This window comes from Lepisosteus oculatus, chromosome 6 (assembly GCF_040954835.1).
Source record: "Lepisosteus oculatus isolate fLepOcu1 chromosome 6, fLepOcu1.hap2, whole genome shotgun sequence".
In the NCBI taxonomy this organism is placed as follows: domain Eukaryota; kingdom Metazoa; phylum Chordata; class Actinopteri; order Semionotiformes; family Lepisosteidae; genus Lepisosteus; species Lepisosteus oculatus.
In genome coordinates, this window is record NC_090701.1 from 56,080,742 (window position 1) to 56,105,842 (window position 25,101).

General features: G+C 38.3%; 1 protein-coding gene across 7 annotated transcripts in view; it reads left to right on the forward strand.

Moving 5' to 3' along the window:
* Positions 1 to 25,101, forward strand: part of ptprma (protein tyrosine phosphatase receptor type Ma) — a 238,809-nt gene that overhangs the window by 101,666 nt on the left and 112,042 nt on the right. For all 7 annotated transcript variants that reach the window (XM_069191608.1, XM_069191610.1, XM_015353612.2 and 4 more), the window contains exons 6-7: positions 1,417 to 1,591; positions 7,448 to 7,741. In XM_069191608.1, the coding sequence (XP_069047709.1) occupies positions 1,417 to 1,591; positions 7,448 to 7,741 (469 nt within the window). The remainder of the gene's footprint in view (positions 1 to 1,416; positions 1,592 to 7,447; positions 7,742 to 25,101) is intronic.

Sequence of the window (25,101 nt, forward strand, 5' to 3'; positions counted from 1 at the left end):
CCATCATTCCTACTGTATATGTATTCAAAATGCAAGTTTTTTACTGTTGAAAAAAGACTTATATTCTTGCATTTCATTGATTTTGATGGAAATGCTTTGCTTATTGTTGGGCATTCCATATGTCTGAAATGAGTAAAAGAAGCTAGTTTTACCATATGTGTATTGATTTCTTCTTTTTTCCCACCACACTTAGATAAGACTTTATTGATCCCGAAGGGAAATTGATTAAATTGATGACTTGAGTACATACAGTATTTGAGTTTGCCAGAACAAGTCTTAAGCAATTAAAATAATTATTCAATCATTGCAACATCCAATAATAAGTATTGTGTACGTCTGAGTGTAATGTGTTGGATTTTGACTGGGCAGCATTAGAGCAATTTACAATCATCTTTGTTGACATCGCCATAAAATATTGACTTGAATTCAATAGTCCAAGCATGGTTTGGTAATTAACGCTCTTTTGCTGTACATACTGTACATACTGCAATCACGCTTTGTCTCACTTAATTGGAGTGTTGTTTAAAAAAAACTAAAGGTAAAACTGGCTGACTGAGGCCAAGCTTCAACTAATAAGCAAATTATCAGAACCGATCAGCACAAGCATATGGCTGAAAAGGTCACTGGTGGGATTGTTTGTCATTTTTGCAAACATGTCCTCATTAGTGCTGGAGACAAAATACAAACATTAACTTAAATCCCTTGATGAAAGTAATGAAGAAATATTTATAATTAACAAATGTTTCCCATCTGCCTTCTTTCTCTCATATCACAGCTGTGAGCAATCCAGGTTATATACTGGAAGACAAGCGGGGAAAATAGCATTTGAGCAGTAATTGGCATTCTGAGCATCATCTGCCTTTACATTCCAAACTAGTCCTTTTTTTTGTCTCAGTAATATTCCACCTGTTATTTTATGTTGTACAAGTAGTGATAAAACAGTAGACTGCAAAGGAGAATGTACTGATAGTCCTATTGATTTGTAAAGTCTTGTATAAAAAAAACAAGGGTTTTACAAACAGATGTTTTGCTGCGATTTTATGATATTCGCTGGGAATATCATTGAATGGGATCTCAACAGGATTTTGTTTCTATGCAAAGATGTATGCTCTGTTGCGACTCTTACTTGGTTTAGCTTTGCAAATTCATGTGCTTCTTGTCTTAGTCCACACGTCTGTCTGTGTTCCTGTGATGACTGAAAGAGGCTAAGAAATATGGTACATTCCTTAAGAAGCTGTAATCTTCTTGGAACTTTCAGGCAAAGAAAACGGGGTTGAGAGTAAAACATGTTGTATTTTAATCTTCCTTACACCCTTTTTATAAGCACATTCTAGATGCTTATGAAACTATCCTTAGTTATTATGCTATTGCCTATTACTAAATATTGCGTATCTGGATATGTTATGTTCTGTACAGGGAATCGGTGGCCGGGAAGCCCCAATGAATGAGGCTAAACCAGTGAACCAGCGGCGGTTTGTAGCTACATTTAATGTGGTTAACACAACCAAGCAGGACTCTGGAAAGTATCGCTGCATCGTCCATTCAGTCAAGGGAGTTGGAGTGTCTAGTTATGGTGAACTGACGGTAAAACGTAAGTACAACTTCTTCAGATAACTTTCATGAGAGTAAGTGATAACTTAACACTTGGGAAATAACACGCTGTCTTCTGTGTCAGAATAATGTTTCTGCAGTAATGTTCAATAGTAATACATGAAATGGGAGACTCAGAGAAAATCCTGTAAAAATATACCAGATTCCTTTTTACAATCAGATCTGGTACTGATATCTGAGTTTCTTCTTTTGTAATCTTCAAACTGAAACAAGGTAAAACAAGACATGCACTGAAGGACTCTCATACTACATATTTTGATCCACAGCAGACAGTGGTTCTCATTTTTGTTTTGTCTAATCAACACCAGAACACACTTTTAATATAACAGTATTTTAAATTAATAATTGATAGGAGGCACCACACAGCACTTTTGAATTTATCTGCCAAACAGTAAACAGCTTTTGGAATGTGGTGGTTTGCAAAGAAAAAACAGGAGGATACAAACACAAAATTCATTTTATACATCCTCATTAGTTTATCTTCACTTCCCATCCTTTTTATTAAAGATTAAAGTTTGGTGCCAAAATTTTAATTTGAGCAGTTTTCTCTGTGTGCTTTATAGTACTTTTGAAGTGTCTAATTACACTTTACTTCTCTAGCCACCACTAACAATTTTGCACTGTGTGTCATGCCTTATGGAGTAGTCCAAGGTTATAATCCCATTTACTTTTTATGGTGTGTTGGAATAATTATGATAATCCCAATGGCCTGTGCTGCAGGTTTCATGTGTGCCTTCGGGTTAAGAAATGTGACCTCAACCTTTTGTTGAAAGTAATGCACATATAAATCATTCACACAAGGTGCTTTTTATTGCTTTTATACCAAAGAGGTCTATTTATTCAGGCAGTAAGTCATTAAGATGCAAAAAGCAGAAGCAATAAAAATCTTAAACATTTTATAGATACATTTTAACCCTTTAAATGTCATCCGTAGTAATGCATGTTTGAAAACTTGTTTTGAGAACTTTTGAGACGCTCAACTTTTTTGTGTAATTGTGTTTTAAACATGATATGCTAAATTATGATACTTATATGTATCATATGCTTTAGATGATAAAGTACATTTTCTCTGCACCATGAGCATATGAGGAAACTCAGAAAGCCTAGGCTAAAGCACCTTAGAAGATTTCAGTCCCCAAAGTGTTTAATGTCTTTCTTAATGTTAAATGTCTCTCTGAGTCTTCACTTACCTCAAGTCCCGTTGTGTTCGGTGCTGGTGTGATCAGGGGTGGGGCTTTAATGCATTTGCAGGAGGGAGCTAAGAGTTAAACCAACAGAAAACAACAAAAAAACACAAGCACTGCTACTTGTTATAGAATGTATCTTTTGCTTGATGCTTGAAATGAAGTCAACATTTTTCAACCACTTAATGTTCTTATTAATTTAATAAATGAGTTCTAGATAGCTGTTCACGTGAGGTCATTTTCTTTAATACACATCTCGTTAGTCAAGGGAGCAAATGTTAGAAATGTAAAATGTTTAGAAGTTTCAGAAATATAAGGGTTCTATGTTAGAAATCATATAAGCCTGTTGTAAAGGGCAGTTATTTTTTGTTGGTAAACAGGCTTTCTTTCAGTATGAGAAAGTGATTTGCAAACTGTTTCCATTTTCAGATTATTGGGTTGTTGCAGCAGTGGTACATTTTTACTGTACTTAAACTGACATTTGACGAGCACCAGTTAGATAAAATAGGCCCCAAGAAACGGTTTGTTCCACAGTACAAAAAATGTTCATTACAAAATGTTATCCAACTTAATATTAAGGTTAAAAAATTATTCACCACCATCCTCCAAAGAGACGCAAGTAATCCAATTGACTTAACCGTGAGTGGACTATTGGGCAATAGCTCAAATAAAAGTCAAATCCTCTCCCACCTTAACATTACAAAATGGTTTTGTCATGTAAAAAGTGTCCTCAAATTTAAGATTTATCTTAATGGATTTTGCTATCAAACCACATGGTGTATAAGAACATCATAGCTCTACTGTGTGCAGGCTGGGGGAATCTGATACACAGCCAGTGGAATCTGTCTGCTTCTCTACATACCAACATGCTTCGGGTGACCACTTTTGGGTCAGGCCGCCAGGTGCAGCAGCACGCCCCCTTGCAGCTGTCCTCCACCAGGCAGTCACACAGACTGCTGCCGCAGCACGGTGCTCTGCAGCTGTGCACAGACCCCGGGTCTGGGGTAGGCCCCTTGCCCTCTTTCTGCATGTGTGCACCTCACACAAGCCTCTGGACCAGCGGAAAAGCTGTCTCCATCCTCTTGGGGTTCTAGAAATAGGTGCAGAAAATTATGAGAATGAATTACATGTTATTTACAGTTTGTTTAAATGTACTACAATGATGATGGTGATATTCAGTAAATCATTTATCTTTATATTTCCCCAAACAAATGCAGAAAACAATGAAGCTTCTGCATATTTTTAAATATAGAAATTACACAATTAATATACTAATATCAGCTGTTCAATATTTCTGTTCACCAAAGAAACTTGTTACATGAAATATGCAGACTTTGTTACTCCAATAAATTGTGCCTTCACTTGAACGCACAGTATTGATCAGTTCCTTTCAGAAGCTATTGAATGATCCAATACTTTTTCTGATGAAGTAGTGACAATGATGATCTGGGACTGAACGGAGCTAGACACTTGTCAAACCATCTAATAAAACTTTGCAAGCCCTCTCTTAAGTCTGCCAACTTGAGAATGATATGTCACTTTATCTGCTGTTAATTGTGGACAGGGAATGAGTCATAGCAGATGGACCTGTTACTGTCTTTTTGTTCCCGTTTGCAGCAGCAGCCTTATGCCCCAAGTACAAACTGAATAAAAATGTTGTGTCTCAAGGCAGATACCTGCATTGTTCTCGCTGTGAAGTTTCGGAAAGATTCGTATAACAGACTAACAGAAAGGGTTTGTCTGCTAAATTGGTGGATTATGCCGGCCAAAAGACTTAACTAGTTCATAGGAGGTGAGGTTTGGTTTTGCACTTGGAAGCCGGGATTATACAGGAGTTTGTTGGCTTGTAAATAAGGGCAAAAGAAGGCCAACCATCTGTGTAAGAAATGACCTAGATTTTAGGTCCTTGCTAAGAGGTAGTGATATTTAGGAACCTTTTCAGAAATAGAGGACTCTCTCCTATGTAAAAATGTAAATCAAAGTATAAGTGTTCATTTTGCAATTTAGGGTTTTTTTTTAAAAGTGTATTAATTTTATTATTATATTTATATTAGCTTTTTTATGATGTAGGCTTAACAAATCTAATTTGAGTCCTAAACACATAGTCTTAAAATGAGCAAAACAAATGGATTCTTAATGCTTGAGATGAAAGCACAGTACAAAAGTTCATAGTAGGAAAAAGTGATCCCACTGCACTTTTAACAATTAATATAAGGAGTTACATCTTCCACACTGCCAGCAGTGTTACCTCATTCTGGACTGATCTCGTCGGCGCCCAGAAGTCAAGTGAGGCTGGACCTGGTCAGTACTGGGGTGGGAAGTGTTCAAGGAAAACCTTGCTGCTGCTGTAAGTGGGGTTGATGAAGCAGTAGTTGGCCATCTTCCCCTTGGATCAACATTTCCACATCAGTGCTGCAGTCGGGTGAGCAGGTGCCATCCTTCGGATGAGGCATTAAATCCAGCGTCTGAATACTCTGGACGTTAAGGACTCCATAGCAGAGGTGTTAACCTCATTGTCCTGGCTAAATTCCCCTCTGGGCTTGAACAATCTGGCCTCCCTAAATCCTCCCCCCAGTTCAGTTGTTGAGGCACTTACTCAGTTTTCGAGCTGATCTTCTGTCCTGGTGGGGCTGTTTGTCCATATTGGCCGACACGCATTACCTCGATGTGTGGCTCAAGTGGAACCCTTCTCGATTAATTCAAGTTAAAGGAATAATAAGGGATCTGGGACTTAAGTATATATCAATTCTATATCAATTCTTTTCTCATACTTGCATTCACATTACGCAGGATCTTGAACGCCCTCGTATTGCAGTTTGTTTCATTGTTCCCAAGTGCAACAACCATTGCTCTGTAATTGGTAGTAATTGATGATGTACAGTTGGGGATGACAGCTGAGACATACCTGTAGAAAAAAGGAAGGAGTGTCAATTCACATCGTTAGACGGAATGAGAAAATTGTAAGGTGTGATGTGACAAAAGCACTTTCCACTTGTTACAAAACGGCTAAGAACTAAGTGGAAAAAATACTTAAACAATTGATATCAGATGTGTATAAATATAAGCAACTGTACTTCTTCGCCACTCCTGTGGTGATTATTTTTAACCTTATATCATTGATGGATCATAACCGTACATATTTTTTGGCAGACAAATAGCTTGCTGTTAATATTCTATAAATGGGTCACAGGAGAAATGGAGCAAGGCCTTGGGGGTGAAAAAATAATACATTAAAGTCATTTTGAAATTGTTGTAAGCCTGAATTAATTAGTTTAACTTGTAACCTCTGTAACTCTTCATTACCCTCTCGGTTTTCATTTCAGACTGGTACCTCGCAGCAGTGACTTGCATACAAAGTATAGAGCTAATAAATAATGGCATAGCCGGAAAATTGTACACGAAACCTCCTATGTGCTGTTATTACGTTATAACTGGGGGAGAAAAATCCAGACCACTTTTGCAGGACCTTAAATTTCGAAAATTTAATTTTAAAATGTAAGCTTTTTATTTTCAGAATTATGAAGTGGTGACTACGCGGATGTGCATGTAAAACCAAAAAAGACAGTCGCTTCTCAATACAAAGGATTGTGGGAGTGTGGAACAAGCTGCCTATACTGTTCCTATTGTTATTATAATAAACTTCATTTTATGTAGTAGCTTCCCAAAAAAGAAAGGTAAAAAAACATTTAACAAACAAAATAACAAAATTAGCACATTTATTATTATTATTATTATTATTATTATTATTATTATTAATAATAATTGCTTTCACAGATAAAGTGCTTTTCTGGTCACTCCACTCAAAGCGCTTTACAGGTAATGGGGATCCCCTCCACCACCCCCAGTGTGCAGCCCCACCTGGATGATGCGATGGCAGCCATAGTGTGCCAGTACACTACCAACACACCAGCTCTCAGTGGGGAGGAGAGCAGAGGGATGAAGCCGGTTTAGAGATGGGAATTATTAGGAGGCCATGATTGAAAAGGGCCGATGGGAAATTTGGGCCAGGAAACCGGGGTGACACCCCTACTCTTCTCAAGAAACACCCTGGGATTTTTAATGACCCCCAAGAGTCAGGACCTCGGTTTTATGTCTCATCCGAAGGATGGTGCCTTTTGATCTTATGGTGTCCCCGTCACTATACTGGGGCTTTAGGACCCACACAGACTGCAGGGTGAGCGCCCCCTGCTGGCCGTATTCACAAGTCTTCCAGCAGCAACCTTAGTTTTTCCCAGGAGGTCTCCTATCCAGGTACTGACCAGGCTCACAGCTGCTGAGCTCCAGTGGGCTGCCAGCTGTGAGCTGCAGGGTGACAGGGCTGCTGGCAGGCGGGGGTGGGGGGTGGGGGGGCAAATCGGAAAGATTGTGCGATAGTTCACTACAAATAAACACAATGCATCAGAAATGCAGTGGATGTTGCCAGGAGCAGACACCGACACAAATTAAATAAAGGCCTTTCCAAAGAAGTCTGTAAGAGTCTGGATTTGAATGTGCTCTCTGGTATCCTTGGGGATAGGATTCCAAAGCTGTGGATGACGTGCTGTGGTGTCACCTCCTCTGCTTTTAGAACCTTAATTGTGTAGTTCCAAGTAAAAAAAAATCACTGGTTAATCACGAATAATGCAAAATTCCTGCTTTTGTGGGCATTTCAGAACCTCCGGTCCCCATCGCCCCACCACAGCTCACGGCGGTCGGTGCAACGTACCTGTGGATCCAGCTTAATGCCAACTCCATCAACGGCGACGGGCCCATCATCGAGCGGGAGGTGGAGTATCGCACCGTGTCGGGCAGCCTCATCGACGTGCAGCCCGTGGACAAGACCACTCACAAAATAGGCCACCTGGATCCCGACACAGAGTACGAGATCAGCGTTCTGCTCACAAGGCCCTTGGATGGCGGCACTGGAGCTCCTGGCCCTCCGCTCCGAGCCCGGACAAAGTGTGCAGGTAAGCTCAAGTCGTCAGCAGCATCTTAAACACCAGCAGTTCAGCAATCAATGGGTGTCAATGCAGTAGGCGACCTGCAGCCTTCTGTGTAGCAGACGCTTGTATCTGATGGGCTATAAATATTAGTGTAAGCTTACTCCTGGGCCAGTTACAGGGTGAAGAAGTGTCACGGGTGCATTCTTCATTCCTGGGTTTTGGAAAAGTGTGGATAATGTGGGATCCTGCGTGGCAGTGGTGCTTGTGATCACCTGGTTGCATCTCATCCTTATAGAAGTCCTCTGCTTCAGAAGGATATTTGTTGGCACATTGTGATCTGTGAGTAATTTGATTTGATTTTAATTAATTTGACATTGCAAACAAGAACATTAGCTCTTTTGACTTCACCACACTTTTTTCTAATTACAGTATCAGACAGTGGCCTTCAATATGCTGTACATAACTGTGGGAACAATAGGTTTTCTGAGTAGCGATACATATAATCAGTAAATTTATGGCTTATGAAGTATTGTAAATAGGACTGCTATACCCTTGAAAAAACAAGCATTTATTATAGCATCTACATAATTAAGATTCCTGAATTCAATTTTCAAACCTCAACAGTTGAAAAAACATTCATTCTCATTTGTCATTTGGTGGCAGATCCAGGTTCTTTTTTAGAAATGTGAAGAGCATAATCTTTAATTTGGAGGTACTCTAACATCACATTAATTCATTACTGTTAGATTTTTATTGCATAAAATTCATTAGTGCTCACTTACTAGAAAATGAGGCAGCACCTAACATGACGTAAAGGAAACATTTGTTGGGGGAAAATGCATCTTTTTAATATCTCTGAGAACCATTAGGATTATTAAATGCCTAGTGTGGCTGCTTTCTCTTGGAAGAAGGCTTGCTAGACCCCTGGGCTACAGACAAACAGCATACAATTATCACAGTAATTAAACAGGTGCAATGACTCTTCTTTTAAATGACTGCCGTTATTAGTTCTAAGGAATGCCATTGAGGATAACAGCATTTTACTCCTACACAACCTAATTGCTTTGCCATTAGTTTATCTGCATCCTATAACCCTTCTAGCTAGTCATTAGCATGTCACATGGAGGTATGCAACCAATAACCAGGAAGCTGCAGTTTCCACTGACAAGAATGCAATTTTGAACTGGATTTAATGAAGTCCTTTTCAGTTTCTATTATCTTGTCTGTCACATCTTACATTAATTCCTGCTTGTATTTCCATAATCTGAAGGTTGAAATGTCTCCTTTTAAGTACCATACAAAACATGAAAAATATTATACTATTTTTAGCACACCAGATATTATATTATTCTTAGACCATAATATAACCTTGTAGAGTATTGTTTATTTACAAGATATTAAACTGACATTGCTTGGATAACGGTAAATGTAGTGTTTTATTGAAATTTTCATTTTAAGTGTGTGGTTTATTCTTTTCCCTTAGTTTTATTCTCCATTGCTCCATTTTTTTCTAAGCATGGTGTGACGTGTGTGGATTTCGGTATAGATGGTTGGGCCAGTGTTTTTTTTCTAACAAAAATGACCAAGGTATCCCTTACTAGCTTAAAGATATTTCAATTTTGGAAGCTGAATTTTGGATTCCGGAATTCAGTGATAATATTTCACAGGCAAAACGGAATGGAAATCGCTCATGTTGATGGATGTGTAATATACTGAGACTTGCAGCATGAGCCACACTTCTACTGTTTCTGTCCTGGTGCGAGATCTGTTAACATCCATCACTATTCCAGTCCTTCACGTTCTTCTGAACTTTGGATTGCAGAAAACCTACAGTATCCTTGGAATGCAGAATTTTGAAAATGTCAGGAATTCAGTAATGGTGTACTGTACGTTGTAGAAAAAAAATAATGTTAACATGCTAAAAATTAAACATTTTTCAGCACTATATTAAGTTTCATCTTTAACACTTTGTAAATTCGGTTTCCTCATGCTCTGCTTTTAAAGATACTTATAGATCCGTAAATAGTAAATACATAAAACGTAAATAGTAAATACTTATACTATTTGTACCTCTGGAAGTTTTTTTCTGGATCACTGCCCATGTTAAAAGTTTTTCATTTAATGGTCTTTAGTGTCTATTATGGAAATATCATTTCAGCACCTAAATTAGCTCAAAGATAGAAGAAATAGCTGTTAAGGGTAGTGTTTAGCACTACTTCCATGTGTTACTTGGAGTAGTATGAGTAGTAAAGGGTATAAATACATTTTTGTAGCAGACATCAGTGTAGACATTGCATCGACTTCTAATACAGCTGCAGATCGAATTTTGTCTTATTGCCCTAATTTTCTGATGACGTGAGGTTACGTATTTATTTTCAAAGCATCTCTTAGCTCTTTGTTGGGCTCTATAGGCCACTGATTTGGAACAGAAATGTAGAAAAATTTATAGTGCCCATAAAACAAGAGGAGTAAAAAAGATAGTTGTGAAGGTAAGAAATGTAAAAGAAAAGAACCTGAATTCTAAGTTAAAGAGAATGGAAAGGAAAAACTTTTCATTAAAAAATGGATTTGATTTCACTGGCCTCCCGGTATACTTGGTTTCCATTTTTAAAACTGCAGCACGTTCCACCTGGGATAGTTTCTATGGCAGCAGAACTCCAGAGTTGTTTTGGTGCTTTCTGTTTGTATACATTTCTGTTTTTTTCTGATTTTAGATGAGAATGCTCCTGCTTTCGAGATGCAATGTTTCATTGCTGTTTTGATGAAAGGAAGATGGCAGTCTCACGGGTAGCACCTTGTGAGTAGTGGAAATGCAATAAGGCAGACTTAAAATCAGGCAGTGAAGTGAGAAAGTCATAAGAAAAGTATCAGTAAGACTGTTAAGTACTGTTTTGACTAACAAATAACGAAGATTAAAGATGTCTCCAAGCCCATAGTTTCTCATTTCACCTCTGACGGCCATGATCACACTGATCTCTCTCCATCTGCGTTCTCAAAGTAGGGTTTCTTAATTCCAATAGCAGAAAGACATCAGAAACTGAAATTATCCTGAAACTTGGTTCACACCTTCCCCCTTCTCTCAACGACAGACTTGTTTGCTTCCATTTCTCTCTATTCATTTGTAGGTTTCGTTTCACACCTCTCCTCACCTCTCTCGACCTTGCACCATTTGATTGGCCACTCTGCCTCTCCCCTGCTCCTGCCTCCTCCTCTCTCCTGGCTTGTGTTTTCCCAGGCTATATTGTCTTTGCTGACGGCCCTATCTTTCTTACACCTGAAGAAGGCTCCACAGCCGAAACATTGTTTTCATTCATTTCAGCATGGTATGGAACAGCATGGAATAAATCTATGACTTGTTCCTTTGCAGCTACCCCCTTTCTGGTACATACATGAAATACAACATGCTGATAATAATAATCATAATCATCATCATAATAATAATAGCTTACACTTATATAGCGCTTTTCTGGACACTCCACTCAAAGCGCTTTACAGGTAATGGGGATCCCCTCCACCACCACCAGTGTGTAACCCCACCTTGATGATGCGACGGCAGCCATACTGCGCCAGAACGCTCCCCACACACCAGCTCTCAGTGGGGAGGAGAGCAGAATGAGGAGGCCAGTTCATAGATGGGAATTAATAGGAGGCCATGATCAGTAAGGGCCATTGGGAATTTTGGCCAGGACGGCGGGATTACACCCCTACTCTTTTCGAGAAACGCCATGGGAACTCTTTTGGGAACGCCATGGGAGTATTTAACCATACTGTCTGTCCTTATGATATGGTGGATACCTGATTGGAAGACTTGCTTTTTAGTCATCCAAAAAAGATGTCCTTCACCAGTCTTTGGAATATTTGATAATGTAGCCTTAACACGTCAAGGGTATAAGAAAAACAAAGGAAGTCATTTTACTCTCATGCTCTCTTTCTGCAGCTGGAGGAATGTCAGTTTGGCAGCGCAGCAGGTGGGGTCGAGCTAGTCAGAGTTTGTGTATCTGGGTCTGCCTTGCTCTCATACTAAGAATGTTGTTCTCCATGCTATGCACATTCTTGTTACTCAGAATGCTGGAACTTGCATAACAGCTCTTTTTCCTGTGCTGCTTGGCCTTCGAAAGGCACGTTGTCTTTCGTTCTTATGCCTATGCGCCGTATCTTAAAAACTAATATTATTTTTTCTGTTTTAGCTTTGATCAGGAGGCTATCCTGCAGTTACAGAATGTGCCTTTGTTAGGTTTTTAGATTCATGCTACATGTTATTATAATAGGTACTTGGTTATTGCAAGCAAAATAAGAGCTGTAATCACATCTAGTCTAAGTGCAGCTTTATGTTCTAGTTATTTGGCTTTTTTAGGTACACAGATATTGGGCATTGACTGTACCACACTTTGTTGTTCTTCAGTCTTACCCCCTTTAACATTCCTAATGGGGAAGACAAAAGTGCAGGGATGGGTGCACTTGAGTGCAGTTCATTGAAACAAAACATCTGTCTGAATAATTTTGCTTTACTTTGCAGTGATACTGTATTCATAGTACATTGCCAGCAGCCATGTCACCCTGCAACTCACAACTGGCAGCCCACTGGAGCTCAGCAGGTGTGAGCCTGGTCAGTACCTGGTGGAGAGACCTCCTGGGAAAAACTAAGGTTGCTGCTGGAAGAGGTGTTAGTGGGGCCAGCAGGGGGCGCTCACCCTGCGGTCTGTGTGGGTCCTAATGGCCCAGTATAGTGACGGGGACACTAGACTGTAAACAGGCGCCGTCCTTCGGATGAAACGTAAAACCGAGGTCCTGACTCTCTGTGGTCATTAAAAATCCCAGGGTGCTTCTCGAAAAGAGTAGGGGTTCCAATTGGCCCTTACCAATCATGGCCTCCTAATAATCCCCCTCTATGAATTGGCTACATCACTCTGCTCTCCTCCCCACTGAGAGCTGGTGTGTGGGGAGCGTTCTGGCGCACTATGGCTGCCGTCGCATCATCCAGGTGGGGCTGCACAGTGGTGGTGGTGGAGGGGATCCCCATTACCTGTAAAGCGCTTTGAGTGGAGTGTCCAGAAAAGCGCTATATAAGTGTAAGCAATTATTATTATTATTATTATTATTATTGTGGTTGTGAGCCTTCGCATGATGCCCAGTGAAATACAAAGTGCTGTCACTGGCAGGCTATGTTTAGTGCATTTGGTATTTAGTTGTGAGCTTCTCTTAGCTCTTTGTTGGGCTGTATAAACCACTTATTCGAATTTTACTGATGGAATAAATCTTAAAATGTGTAAGACAATAATGAATGACAGAGTTCCTTCTTCTCCATAAATCTGTACTCTCCAGTGGAATAGCTTCCATTTTTACTACAATAGTTGGTAGCTTAACAATTAAAATAGAAACATTAAGGATGTACTGTATAGCCTGAAATAATTACCAAAATGTTAACAAGTAATGCTTAGACTCTGCTTCCATGGCTGTCTTAACAAATTCTTGCTCCTGTAAATGATCTGTGTCTATAGGTTTGTAGTTTGTCAAGCACTGTGAATGTACTATAGGAATTGAAGGCTGGGAGGAATGAATGATTGTTCTCTCTGCTGTGGCAACTCCACTACTGCTACCTCTGACTAATAAACAGTGGCTCAGAGGGCACAACTCTCATGTTATTTCTATGCAGAATTAATATCTCCAAATCCATCACACCTGCAACTGTCCTATCATCCCAAGGCCATCCTGTGTTTGTCAGCGCCTTTGAAACACCTTGTCACCAAGGTTATACCGAAGCTTTATAAATCAGAATGCTTTCAGAGAGGGGGAGAAAGCTTGGCATGCTTTAAGATTGCCGATTTATGACATTGTTACCTTGAATTATGAACAGAAATCCTTGATGTGCTTTATTCTAAATAGCAAGAATTTGTCACTAATGATCATTACGTTTTTTTTGACAACACTAATGCATAGCTAAACTGATTCAATGAAAATCTCACTATGAAGCGTGAGGCATTGATAAAGTGCATTTTCGGCACTGAATAGAATCTGGCTTTTTTCGCAGACAGAAAATAGGATAGAGTAAAGAATTATGCTGGAAGGATAGGTGAGACCTTGTTTGTCACATCATGCAGTGCAGATGGCAGGTACTTTGAATTGGCAAACCTCATAAGCAGGTTGAATAATGCAGTATATAGTATATATAATTATTTAATTTGGTCAAATTTACAATAAAACCAATTTAACAATAAATAGCATTTAAACAGTGATGTACCTTTAACATAAGAATTAAGGGATATGATAATTAGGAAAGTGTTTAGAATTGTTCATGATTGATACCATCATTCTTGTGGCATAACGATGTGCCTTATGTCTTTCCGAGTACCACGCCAGAAATACTTAAATTTTTGACTTTTTAAAATATTTTAATTAACAATGTGTCTTGATATATTTTGACAAAATCTAGCTCTAGTCATGAATCGACTTCCTTACTGCTGTGCTGTCTTGTCTTAAAATTATATTATATTAAAATTAGTGAAATAATCACAATAACAACTGTAAAAGAAAGTGTAGATAAACATTTGAAAACCAATATGAATATCCTGCTCTAACCATTTTTCTAAATATATTCTCCAAGTTCTAGCCATGGCAGTATTTTACACTGACAGATCTAGAGATAAGAAGTTTGGGAGCAGGGCTTTTCTAAATCTTTGAAAATCATTTATTCATTTCAAATATGTTTTATTACGGCTCCGTGACAGATCAATTATTCATTTCATGTCTCAGATTGTTCTTTACACAAATTTAAACTGGTCACACAGAACCAGAGAGGCATTAACACAGTCTTCATCAAAGCACTGAGTCGCATCCTGTTATGCTGGTGTCGTGTGTCCAAGGTTAGCGAGTAGGAAACCTCTCGGAACAAATGAAGTCTGCAGGTTTCAATTTTTTTTTTTGCCCGCTGCTTTTAATCTTAAAGAACAACAAAATGAAGTTATAGTCTCCACACAGACTCGACAGAATAGCTGCCAAAATAATAGTGCGTCATTATTTGTTTCAGATAAAGCAATATTAGAATTCAATATACAGTAACTGAGTGAATGAAGTAATCTGTCTTGTTAGAAACTGCTTTTAGAGTTGCAGGACCTGGCATGACCGGAGTCCAGGGAACACAACTCAGTGCATTGAACTACCGAGAATAGTAATGAAAGCAAAGCATGTGCATTTACAAGTTCTTTCCCTTTCATCACTGAATGGTTCAGATTCAATTCTAGTTCATTAAGAAGAGGCTCTGCCATGAGGTTTAGTTCTGCGTCTCTGCTTATGGAAAATCCTCCAGAACAAGTCACTGTTTTTTTTATTCTCATCACACCTCTTGGCAGTTGCACTGTCATCAGTAATATCTATGATTTGCTGTTTTTTTTTTCATTTTTGTATGTCTGTGTTACTGCTGAACGTGCTTAAAACAAAGACTGCCAAGTGCTGACTGCCCTATTTACTTAATACAGGCTTTGTGTGCACTGGTATGAAACTTACAGTTAAGCAAAAATATGCCGTAAACAGTTCTTGCTCTGAGCAAATTGGGTTTATATCATTTACTTTCCTAAAATGTTTTTTTCCCTATGAAATGCTGAATTGTTTGATATCTAGGATTTATTGCATTATTCAACACTTGTGAAATAAGAAGTAAAAGGTTTCAGTGTTTTTTCCTCTGATAGAATGCCTAATGGTGCTGCAATCAAAACATTTTTTTAAACTTACAGACTCTAAAACACACATGATGTACATGGTATTTCGGTGAAAATCATCTTTGCTTAGCAATGCTCCTGAAGGTGGGCTGCCGAAAATTAACCCAAAACAGAAATCCTGTTCTGGACATGGAGTAAAGTAGAAACTATAGTTAAAATGTACATTGCATGGCTTCTACTGTATAATGGTATAAAACAACTTTTGAACAGGGGTCATGTTTTCTTAAAAAACAAATGTATAAGTATGTCATTGCAAAATTAAGGACACATTTTACAACATAAAACTTCTATCATTTTGATTTCACTTTATGCATTAATGACTCATCATCTATGATAGTGTCTCCCAAAGTCAGTGTTGATGTCAGTGCAGTACTGAGATGATCGTTCTACATTTGTTTTCAGATTAACTTTGGTGATATTTAACGCAGAATCCTTTAATGTGGAGATATAGCTTTACAAAATAATATTTAGCTTGGTAAAAGAGTGGTGCAGAATTCCTTCCCACTTAAATACTAAATATTTGCCTTGGAAGTTGGATTTTAAGACTACTATTTTTCTGTGACTTAATGACCCAAAAATGTATCGGAGTGTTGGTAACACTTGTTAAATAGCTGTTTTAAAGGGGCTCTGCAATCAGTTTAATTTATCCTAAACATAGATCTAAAGATGCTGCATCTGTCATTCTCCTTTGTCTGCACTTTGTCCAAGGTGTATCTGTTTCACTGCCATGCAAATCAAGAGAAGAATTTGGGGGACTTTTTAAACATGCAGTATAGAGCTATTGGTATGGCTGTTTTCCACATAGATACAATGTGCTCTTTATGTAGATGGCCTTTACGATTATTATGATTATTTCCCCTTTCGACTGGTTATCTGGTTGAAATAGAACATGCAAATCTTATAACCCCACCCCAAGCAAAAACACTCTCATCTCCTTTAAAACCATGTGTGACAGGAAAGTCAATTTTATGTTTTTCTCTTAGCCCTTACGTTGTTTCTTCATTGTGATGTGCAGGATAACCAATATCTCTTTCTCAGAAACCTCAAAATCAATTGAATGTTCTTCCTCAAATGAGTATGCGTGGTAGTGCCGTGCTCTATGTTAAAGTGTTTCATGTTGGCTAGAGGTTTGCATGCCCAAATTAGTTCATGACGAACAAGCGAACTTTATTAAAGGGAGTCTTTATTTTTGGGCTTACCATGTAGACTTCAAGATTTGACATATTTTGGAGAACCTCTTAGACAATGTAGTTTGCCTCCGAGAACCCTAATCACTGAATAATCACATTACATTTCCTTTACAAAAGTGTGTCCATGTGGATGGTATCATATGAAGTGAAGTTCTTGTTCCTTGGTATCCGCTACCCAGGGGTCACGATGGGCATCTTTTCATGCATGGGAATGTCCAGCAGTGATGAGATTTCTTGTTCGACTGCTTTTCTGAGTATTTTGTGGAGAACTGCGTCAACGTGCGTTTGCTGCAAGAAACAAGTAAAGGTGGAATCCACACTGAAAAATAGGAAGCAGGCATACTGTAGCCGGGTTGTTTGTTTGCACCTGGTATTCTTGCTCATTAGTGACTGTCCTGAGCTTTGCACGGTGGAATTCTGTCCATTTCCTCTCCTGGGGTCGCTGGATCCTGGTCTCGGTGAACTTTCTGCTGCACAGCTCCGTGGTGCTGGTGAAGACATGTGGGAGGCTTGGAGTTCTGCTGCTGAGCCCATACAAGCCTTCTAGCATAGGGGTCCCGTTGTACCTGTTTGGTGTTCTTAGAAACATGAAGGGATGTGCAACTGAAGGGAAAATGGGGGACGAAGAGTTTTGTTTGGTTTTGGGGAAATATTTCCTTTGCTCACCACAAAAACAAGGACGCATGACGGCATCAAATCACCACAGAACTGCGTAATAGAAAAAAAATGGGGAAAAAAATCAAATTAATTTAATGTCAAAAGTAAAAAAAGAACAGAAAATGATACAATAGTTGGAGCAGGTATGTGAAAGGCAGGAAGTCCTTTGTTTGAGTTCTAGCCTAGTGACATAACTTGCCAGTACCCTTGGGCAAGCCACTATTTCTCTGTGCCTCAGTTCTCCCAACAGTTAAATTAAATAGAAGTATGATCTCCTTGGAAATGAAATACTAAATCTCACATAGGCTACACTGGGAAATGATTTCTTGAAAGTCACCTTGAATATGACACATTTCTTAAAAAAAGGTTGCAGAAAACGTGTCGTACGTTTTTTTTTTAATCTGTCAGTCCATCTGCAGCCAAAATGTTCTTTTCTACAGCTTACCAAAAACAAGCCGGGCAGATCTACTGTATATGTGCATTAAGTAAGTAATGTGTCACAACGGGTAGTTTGCAGTACTGTATGCCCCATGATTTTGTAAGAAACATTGTGCTGTAAACAAGGATAAAAAATGTTTAATAACATTATGAACTGAGCTCAAACTGACTACAAAACGTAAAGGTCTGCCAGTAAGAGAGAAAACAAAGACAGAAAACCCAGACTGGTGTGGATCTGTGTGAAGTGAGCTGGGCACTAACTTCGGCTGCCTGTCAAAGACTGCTCGTCTGTGAGAAAAAATGAGTGTCGTATGAAGGGGCCGATCACCTTTCGCAGGGCATTGCAGAAATGTGTAGCTGTGAATCCACAGAAATTTGTCAGTTTCAGACACACACTCCTATGCTCTGCTAATCAAGTGCCGCTGGAGAAAAGGGAGGGGGAAAAATGGACTTGCTTTCCCCTGTCCATCACGTTTGATTCTTGCAAGTTCTGCGACGCCTCATGCGTAAACATCCCCTTGATCGCCCCACTGAGCCGAACCAATTGTCTCCTTCCAATAAATTCATGTCGCACGTTTGTTCGAACAGCTGCTGTTGGCCCGATCGGAGCAACAAAGGGCATCAGATTCATGCAGAGGACTGAGCGCTCCCGCTACACTGACCCCAATCACTGCCTTGGGGGAATAGTCTACTGCTGACAGATAGCACATTGCTAGACAAATGAAAAATTGCTGTTTGCAGCATCTGTCTTTTTTTCTTCCCTTTCCCTCTATCCATTTCAGTGAATACCCATGTGGTGGCAAAGATTAGGCTTGTGACTAGGCTATTGAACTGGCCTATTGAGAGTGCCTGCACCTAAAAGGCCATATAGGTTGTATTCTGTGGTCTTTAGTATTCAGGACCCATTATTTTCTAAAAAGGTGACTGGGATTCTTATGTTATGGGGCAATGATTACTTTGTATATGCAGCAATATTTAGTCTATATCGTGCTTGCGAGATACCTCCTGTATACTGTAGGTCTCCCTACAAGTATAATAACTGTTGTTTTCCCCGGAAATTAGGAGAGTTGATTTACATGTGTTCATGACATAAATTTGAGGTTTTGATTCAGATTTTTTTATTGCTCAGTGTCTAAAAAGTCATATTTGTGTAGCAACCACTTTAGGTAGTGTGACAGTTTCTATCCCCCTCTCCTCCCGTCTCAAACTAGTTTTGAATAAAATAGGATCATGATTTTATTTCATGATCATTGCTTACTAAGGTGGCCCAACATGGCGAAAGCTCTCACTGTACTTTTAACCCCCTAGTTTGTAATGCAAAGCTTGTACAGTACTTGTGGCCCACAAGTTTGAGCTCTTCCTCAGATGGTGCATGTCTGTACTATATTTATTACACAGGAATTCTTTTGCAAGTGCCACAGAGGAAGGGCCTATAAAAACAGCAACTGCAGCATTGATCTTCAGACATGCTTTTGACAAAATAGCTATTGGTTGCTGTAATATGTAACACATTGTCCTGTTTTGTTTTCCATTTGTTTGACACCATACCAAATAAAGCATGCTAAGTCGTTTTTACTGCTTTCAGTTAATGTAGGATTTCAAATAAACTACAAATGCCACACATAATTTGTATCACTGTATGTGATACTACAAATAAATTATTATTGCTGCATGTGGGACATGCTAATGGTACTTTTTTCTCTGTAATGTCATTGCCAAGCCCATGTGATTTCCTCTTCCTTTCTCTTCCACTACTCTTCTCTTTCGCTCTTCCATTTTGTGATACAATTGCTGCTGCTTATGAAATGAAAACTATGCAGCCTGACTCTCAGCTGCCATTTGATGTAATCTTTTCCAAACATTCAGTTCAGTAAGAAAACATTGACGCAAAACTAACAGATGTGCTTCAGGTTAACACTGTCTATTGTATATTTGAAATTCAAGAACACTTAATCACTGCTCCAGTTTTAGTGTGTTGAATGTAATACTCGTGGATGGTTCTTTTCCTAGTAAATTAATTTTAAATGAAAAATAAATACCCACATCTCATCTTGCCAAAATGTTTAATGCCCACATTGGATTCCCCACAAATGCCACAGTATTGGGTCCAAAAAGTAATAACTGCAGTAAGAGTTCAACTTCTGTTACAGGCACCCAAATTTCAAGTCAGATTGCTCAATAAAACTTCAAAACCTGGCAGTGGCCAGCAGCGAAGATACATTAACTTGGCTTTTTCCCTCTACGTTTTACAATACATTAAGCTTTCTTTGCCCCCGGCAAAATTGAGCATCTGCTCTACCAGTTTTCTTCAAGAGAAGAAGTAGGAGTTTTATCGCTTTGGTATCATAAATTTAAAAAAAAAAACTTTAATCAGCTATGGATTTTCGGTAAGCAGAAGGGGAAATATTCTCAATCTATTTTATTTGATACAGTATGGATATAATATTGATGGTCACATGTTTTGCAGTGATGACAGATTAATAGTATGATTCTATTGTTAAATTGTTTCTTACTACAGTATATTTGAAACTTATTATTTAATACATCACAGTCCAACCTCATCTGAAAGGTTCAGCTGTACACAGAATTTATGATGTCATAAGCTATTGATCTAAAACAGTGAAGTACAATAAGACAAGTCCCCAAGTCTCTTTGTCTGTTGTGGCAATATTACAGTTCCACGGAATTTAGACGTGCACCTCCAAGCAACTATAAAACAAACCTTGCCCCTTCTTCAAGGGTTTTTTAAGGCTTTTAGAATTAAGTATAAATGAAGATATGTTAAAGAAATAAAGCAAACTTGCCCTTGAGCTGAATTAGGCCATTACTCCTCACTCAACAGAAGCGGCAGACAGCTTCAGGCAGTTATTGTGGTAAGAAGGACACTGGTGCAGTTTACAAATTATGTGGTTGTGTTATCTTCCCTGTCACAAAAAAATACTGATTCAGATGCAGAGGCTGTCTTTCAAGTGGTCTCCAGAATAACAATTTCACAAAAGATAGCGCTTTGGCTTTTGATCTTCCCAGTACTTTTAGTTTTTTTTTCTTGAAAAATGTGAAGCATTTCATACTGTAATGCAGAAACATGCACCCGTGCACAGATGTAAATGAGAATTTCAGGAATCCACAATGAGACATCTTTATCACCGGAGTTCTGAGGTTCCTTATGAAAGAGAGAGAGAGGGTAGAGGTAATTTATTATTTGCAGTCTATTGTACACTGGCCAGGCAACTGAATGATTCCCATTAAGTGTGCTATTTTCAGACAATCTGTTTCTTCAAGAAACCACTTTCCAGCGCTGCCTTATACAGATTCTGTACTGGTAATTGGTCACTGGAACCAGAACTCTGGATCTTGCCCCATGATGTGTAAGTACAGTGTTATTTTGCTTAAAATGAAGAGCTGTGCCAGTGTTACTCCCACTTACAAGTGCCGTGTGCAGAGAGTACACCCTACTGGTTATGACGAAACTTTCCTACCATGTACAGTATTTGGCAGGCACTGAATTTTGTGTGCTGTCTAAACTCCAAACTGCCTCTTTACATCACTACTCGCCAGGACGGGCATCAGGTTTTGTTGTTTGGGTAAGAAGGGGGATTACCATCTTTGCTGGGACAAAGGACGCTTATTCATTAATTTTCTGCATTCCACAGAATTCTTCTTTCAGAATGATGAAAACTATTAAATAGTCAATGTATCTTGGAATAACAATCATTAACAAGTATTAATATTAAGCATTAAAATAAAGGCTTAAGACAAACACACTGTTCTTTTACTTTACAAAGATATATTAACCCAGACAAACTTGCTTAGAAGGGTATGCATTTCTTCAACTCATAACTAGAGCAGATAGAAATGCAGTTCCCCCTGCAGGTGTTAAGAAAGTGAATAAAATGAAAGCCCTTCATAGCTCTTACAAAAAGGCAAAATACAACTGGATCTACAGTAGCTCAGTCTACATAGATTTTTAAAATATACTTTTAAATCATGGAAATATTCTTACAGAAACAAAACCTTAGGTAGATTTTATTTTCAAATAGCAGGACTGCACATAATCAAAAATCCCTTTTTCTCTGGTAGACCTCAGACTCTGCTCTCGGCTAGGCAGCGTATTTGAGATAACAGCCGAGCAAACACTCCAAAAGGCTCTCAGCTTTACCTTAAAAAAAGATAACGTTTAATGAAAAAGAGAAAGCACAGACACAAGTTACCCCATATGTTTGCTGGGCATGCTGCCTTTAACATAAGATGAAAACCTCCCTGCCTCTCAGAAGATTCTCTCGGCAGTTTGCTCTCCACCTTGGTGTGTGAAAGAGCTCTATAGAACCAACCTGCTGCATTATGTATGGCTGCAAGATAAAGAGTTCTCTCCAAACTCCTCTGTTCACTCTTGTCTCTGTAAATTAGAAATATATTACATGATGTGCAACATGGGACCAGGGTAGGTAAAGTTATGAAGTGCTCATTTTCAATGAGGTATATTTTCATGTAGACCTGTTTCCTTTCCTCGCAGGTCAGCATGGGTTTTGCCTGCATTGACAATAAATGAGGAGTCACGGTTGCTTTTTGAAGTGTTTGTTATTCACTTTACATCCGCGTTGCACACTTTAACTATCTGCCTGCGAGGCTGGAATTGAGAAAAGGCAGGAATGTGGGGTAGGGCTCCGAACTCCTGATTGGAAGGATGTGGGTTCAAATCCTGGGTGAGAGACGGCGAATGTACCGTAAGCAGGACTAAGGTATTTTGCTAAAAATGATTCCATAAAATGCACTGCTCACAAGGACCAGAGCTTGAGATCCCTGCCCTAGATACAGTAGATAAAGGGTTAATTATGTTTTTTTAAAGATATGCATTTTGCTGTGGTGTGTGACATAGGGACAGTCACCATCTCTCTTGAAAGCATTGTGTGGAAGAGCTGTCTTTAGAAGTCATTTAATTTTGATTGTTGGTTGTTGAAAGCCATCATTATCAAGTGCTTCCTAGAAAATATGAAAAGGCCATAATAAGGATGAAAGCATTTTATGACCGAGATGGCTATGTTGCTGTTGCTGAATCCTCCTTATAGATTTTCAAAAACAAATTAATTCAGTGACATTTCATCTATGGTTCTATAGAGCTTGAGTCAATTTAATTGAATTATATTACTAATAAGAGTGATACAAGTTTTTAGTTATTTGTAAAATGCAGACCAAATAGATATCTGCAGCAGAAAATAAACTTGTACTATTGAAAAACAAGTACTGCAGTACTAACAAGTACTGATAACTGATACTGATAACAGTTGCAAAAATTCTCCATTATTACTGCATTATTGTCATGTTTATTTTATGGTCAATACATAGTGCTGTGCAGTATACTTGAGACTGTCTAAGGTTTGTTTTATTCAGATGCTGAGGCCTTTTTTGTGCAGTTGTAAAGCTATACAGCTGCTGAACATATTCCCTGTTTGCATCCTTTAGATGAGTGACCCTTTCATTTGTGTTCCCAACGTGAGTGCATTCAAGTTTCTATAGCTCAAGGTAAATTGATTTTTATTTTAGTGAACAGTTTAGAATTGGTTAGGTATTGTATAAGGCATGTACACAATTCTTTGTTTGCATCTATTCTAAAAAAACTGGAAGTTACAGTACTGTTTGGTTTTTCTCTCTCACAGTACCATCTTATCTGTGCTATGTTATCTAATTATGTGTTAAAGGTTCAACATGTAACACATTAAAATTAACAGAAGGTGATGGTGTTAATAATTGAGAAGTATTATTTAAATGTCAAGCTAGAATGATAAAACTTGTTAATAGTTCTATCTAAATGTCAAATTAGAATATTTAATTACACTAGCAGGAGTAGTGAAGGTGATACTTCATGCAGTGTTCAGAATACCAATGTCTGTCCATTCATCTTGTTTGTCCTCCATCCTGTTTCAATCCAGGATTCTAATTTCCCACTTATTGGTCATTTGGGGAAGGTGAGGCACTCAAAGGGAATACTTATCACATTTGCTATAGATTTTTGGGATTTTCTTTTCGACAAAAAATTATTTTGCATTTTTCTACTATTTTGTCTTTGATGAGTCTTGATAATGATAAGATTCTGTCATCTCTTCCTCTTGGGAATCATTACTTTAAGTTGAATAGTAGCTTTAAAACTGTGAAAAATAAAAATTGACCACAAAGCTTCATTTATTATTAAAAAAAAACATTTGGTCCAATGAATCATCTGTTATGAGTTTTCTTCCTTCCTCTTCTTTGGTAGAATAAAACTCTACACTATGATATTTTTAAAGTTAAGAGTTACTGTTTTCCAGTAGTGTTAGCATACTTTAATGGTGATGTTGTAACTGTTTGGTTGGCTCATTAAGCTTTCATTGGAACATAGTTCACAGGGCAGACATGTATGTACAGTATATAAAGATAACCCAGAGAGTAAAAGTGGAATTATTTTCTTTCACCCTTCAGTTTCCTCCAAAGCAAATGAAATTCCTGTTCTAAGTCATGCATCTTAAAATGAAACATAGCAGTTTATACCTCTCAAATAAGTTTAGTTATGATAATTGCATTTCTTTCTCATCCCTGATGTACAACATGTTGACTGCATGAATGATGAACCTTTCGCATTTCATTCTGACCTTGTGAATAGTGTAATTTTCTTTAAAAGAAATATTTTAGCATCATAAAGCCATTTAACAAGATGCATTACTCCACAAACTGATAACTGTGCTCCTCTAAACTGAATTCCTCCCTCTGTTCTGCGGTATTTAGGCCATGACATTTTTCTTAACTTTAAGAAATATGAATTCTCCTTGCGGATTTTCTACTGCAGGAATAAATTCCCACTTTAGTGCATATGTCACTTAGAGCCCAGCCATTCGAATTTGATTTCTGTACTTGGCCACCCTGCAATTCTCTGTGCTTTTAGTCTAACTGATATTTAGTGACTGCAGCTAACAGATAGTTCCGCAAACAGGTTGTTAAACTTTGCTATTTTCTGGTTCTTACTCTTAAAAGATTATGAATAAGTGTTGAAGATGATTTACCAAAAGGATATTTCTATATATTTATTCTTTTCTTTCTCTTTGTTGTTTTGCATCTCTGTGCAAGAAGGTTTTTGAGAAAAAAAAATAGTGTTTAGGACTGAAAATCTAAATTTAGAGTCTTCTACCAAAATTGCTAGAGTATTTATGCATTACCATAGTACATTATGTCAATTGAAAGTATATCTCCATGTAATTGCTACTAATATTGTGGTTAAGAATTATTCAAGATATGTACTGTACTTAAAGTGGCAAAAAGAAAGCAGGGGGAAATGCAAAGCAAATGCACTTTGTGAAGCAAGGAGTAAAACCAAGTTATTAATTAAAAGCCTTTAAGTGGGGTTTTGAAAATGTCAGAT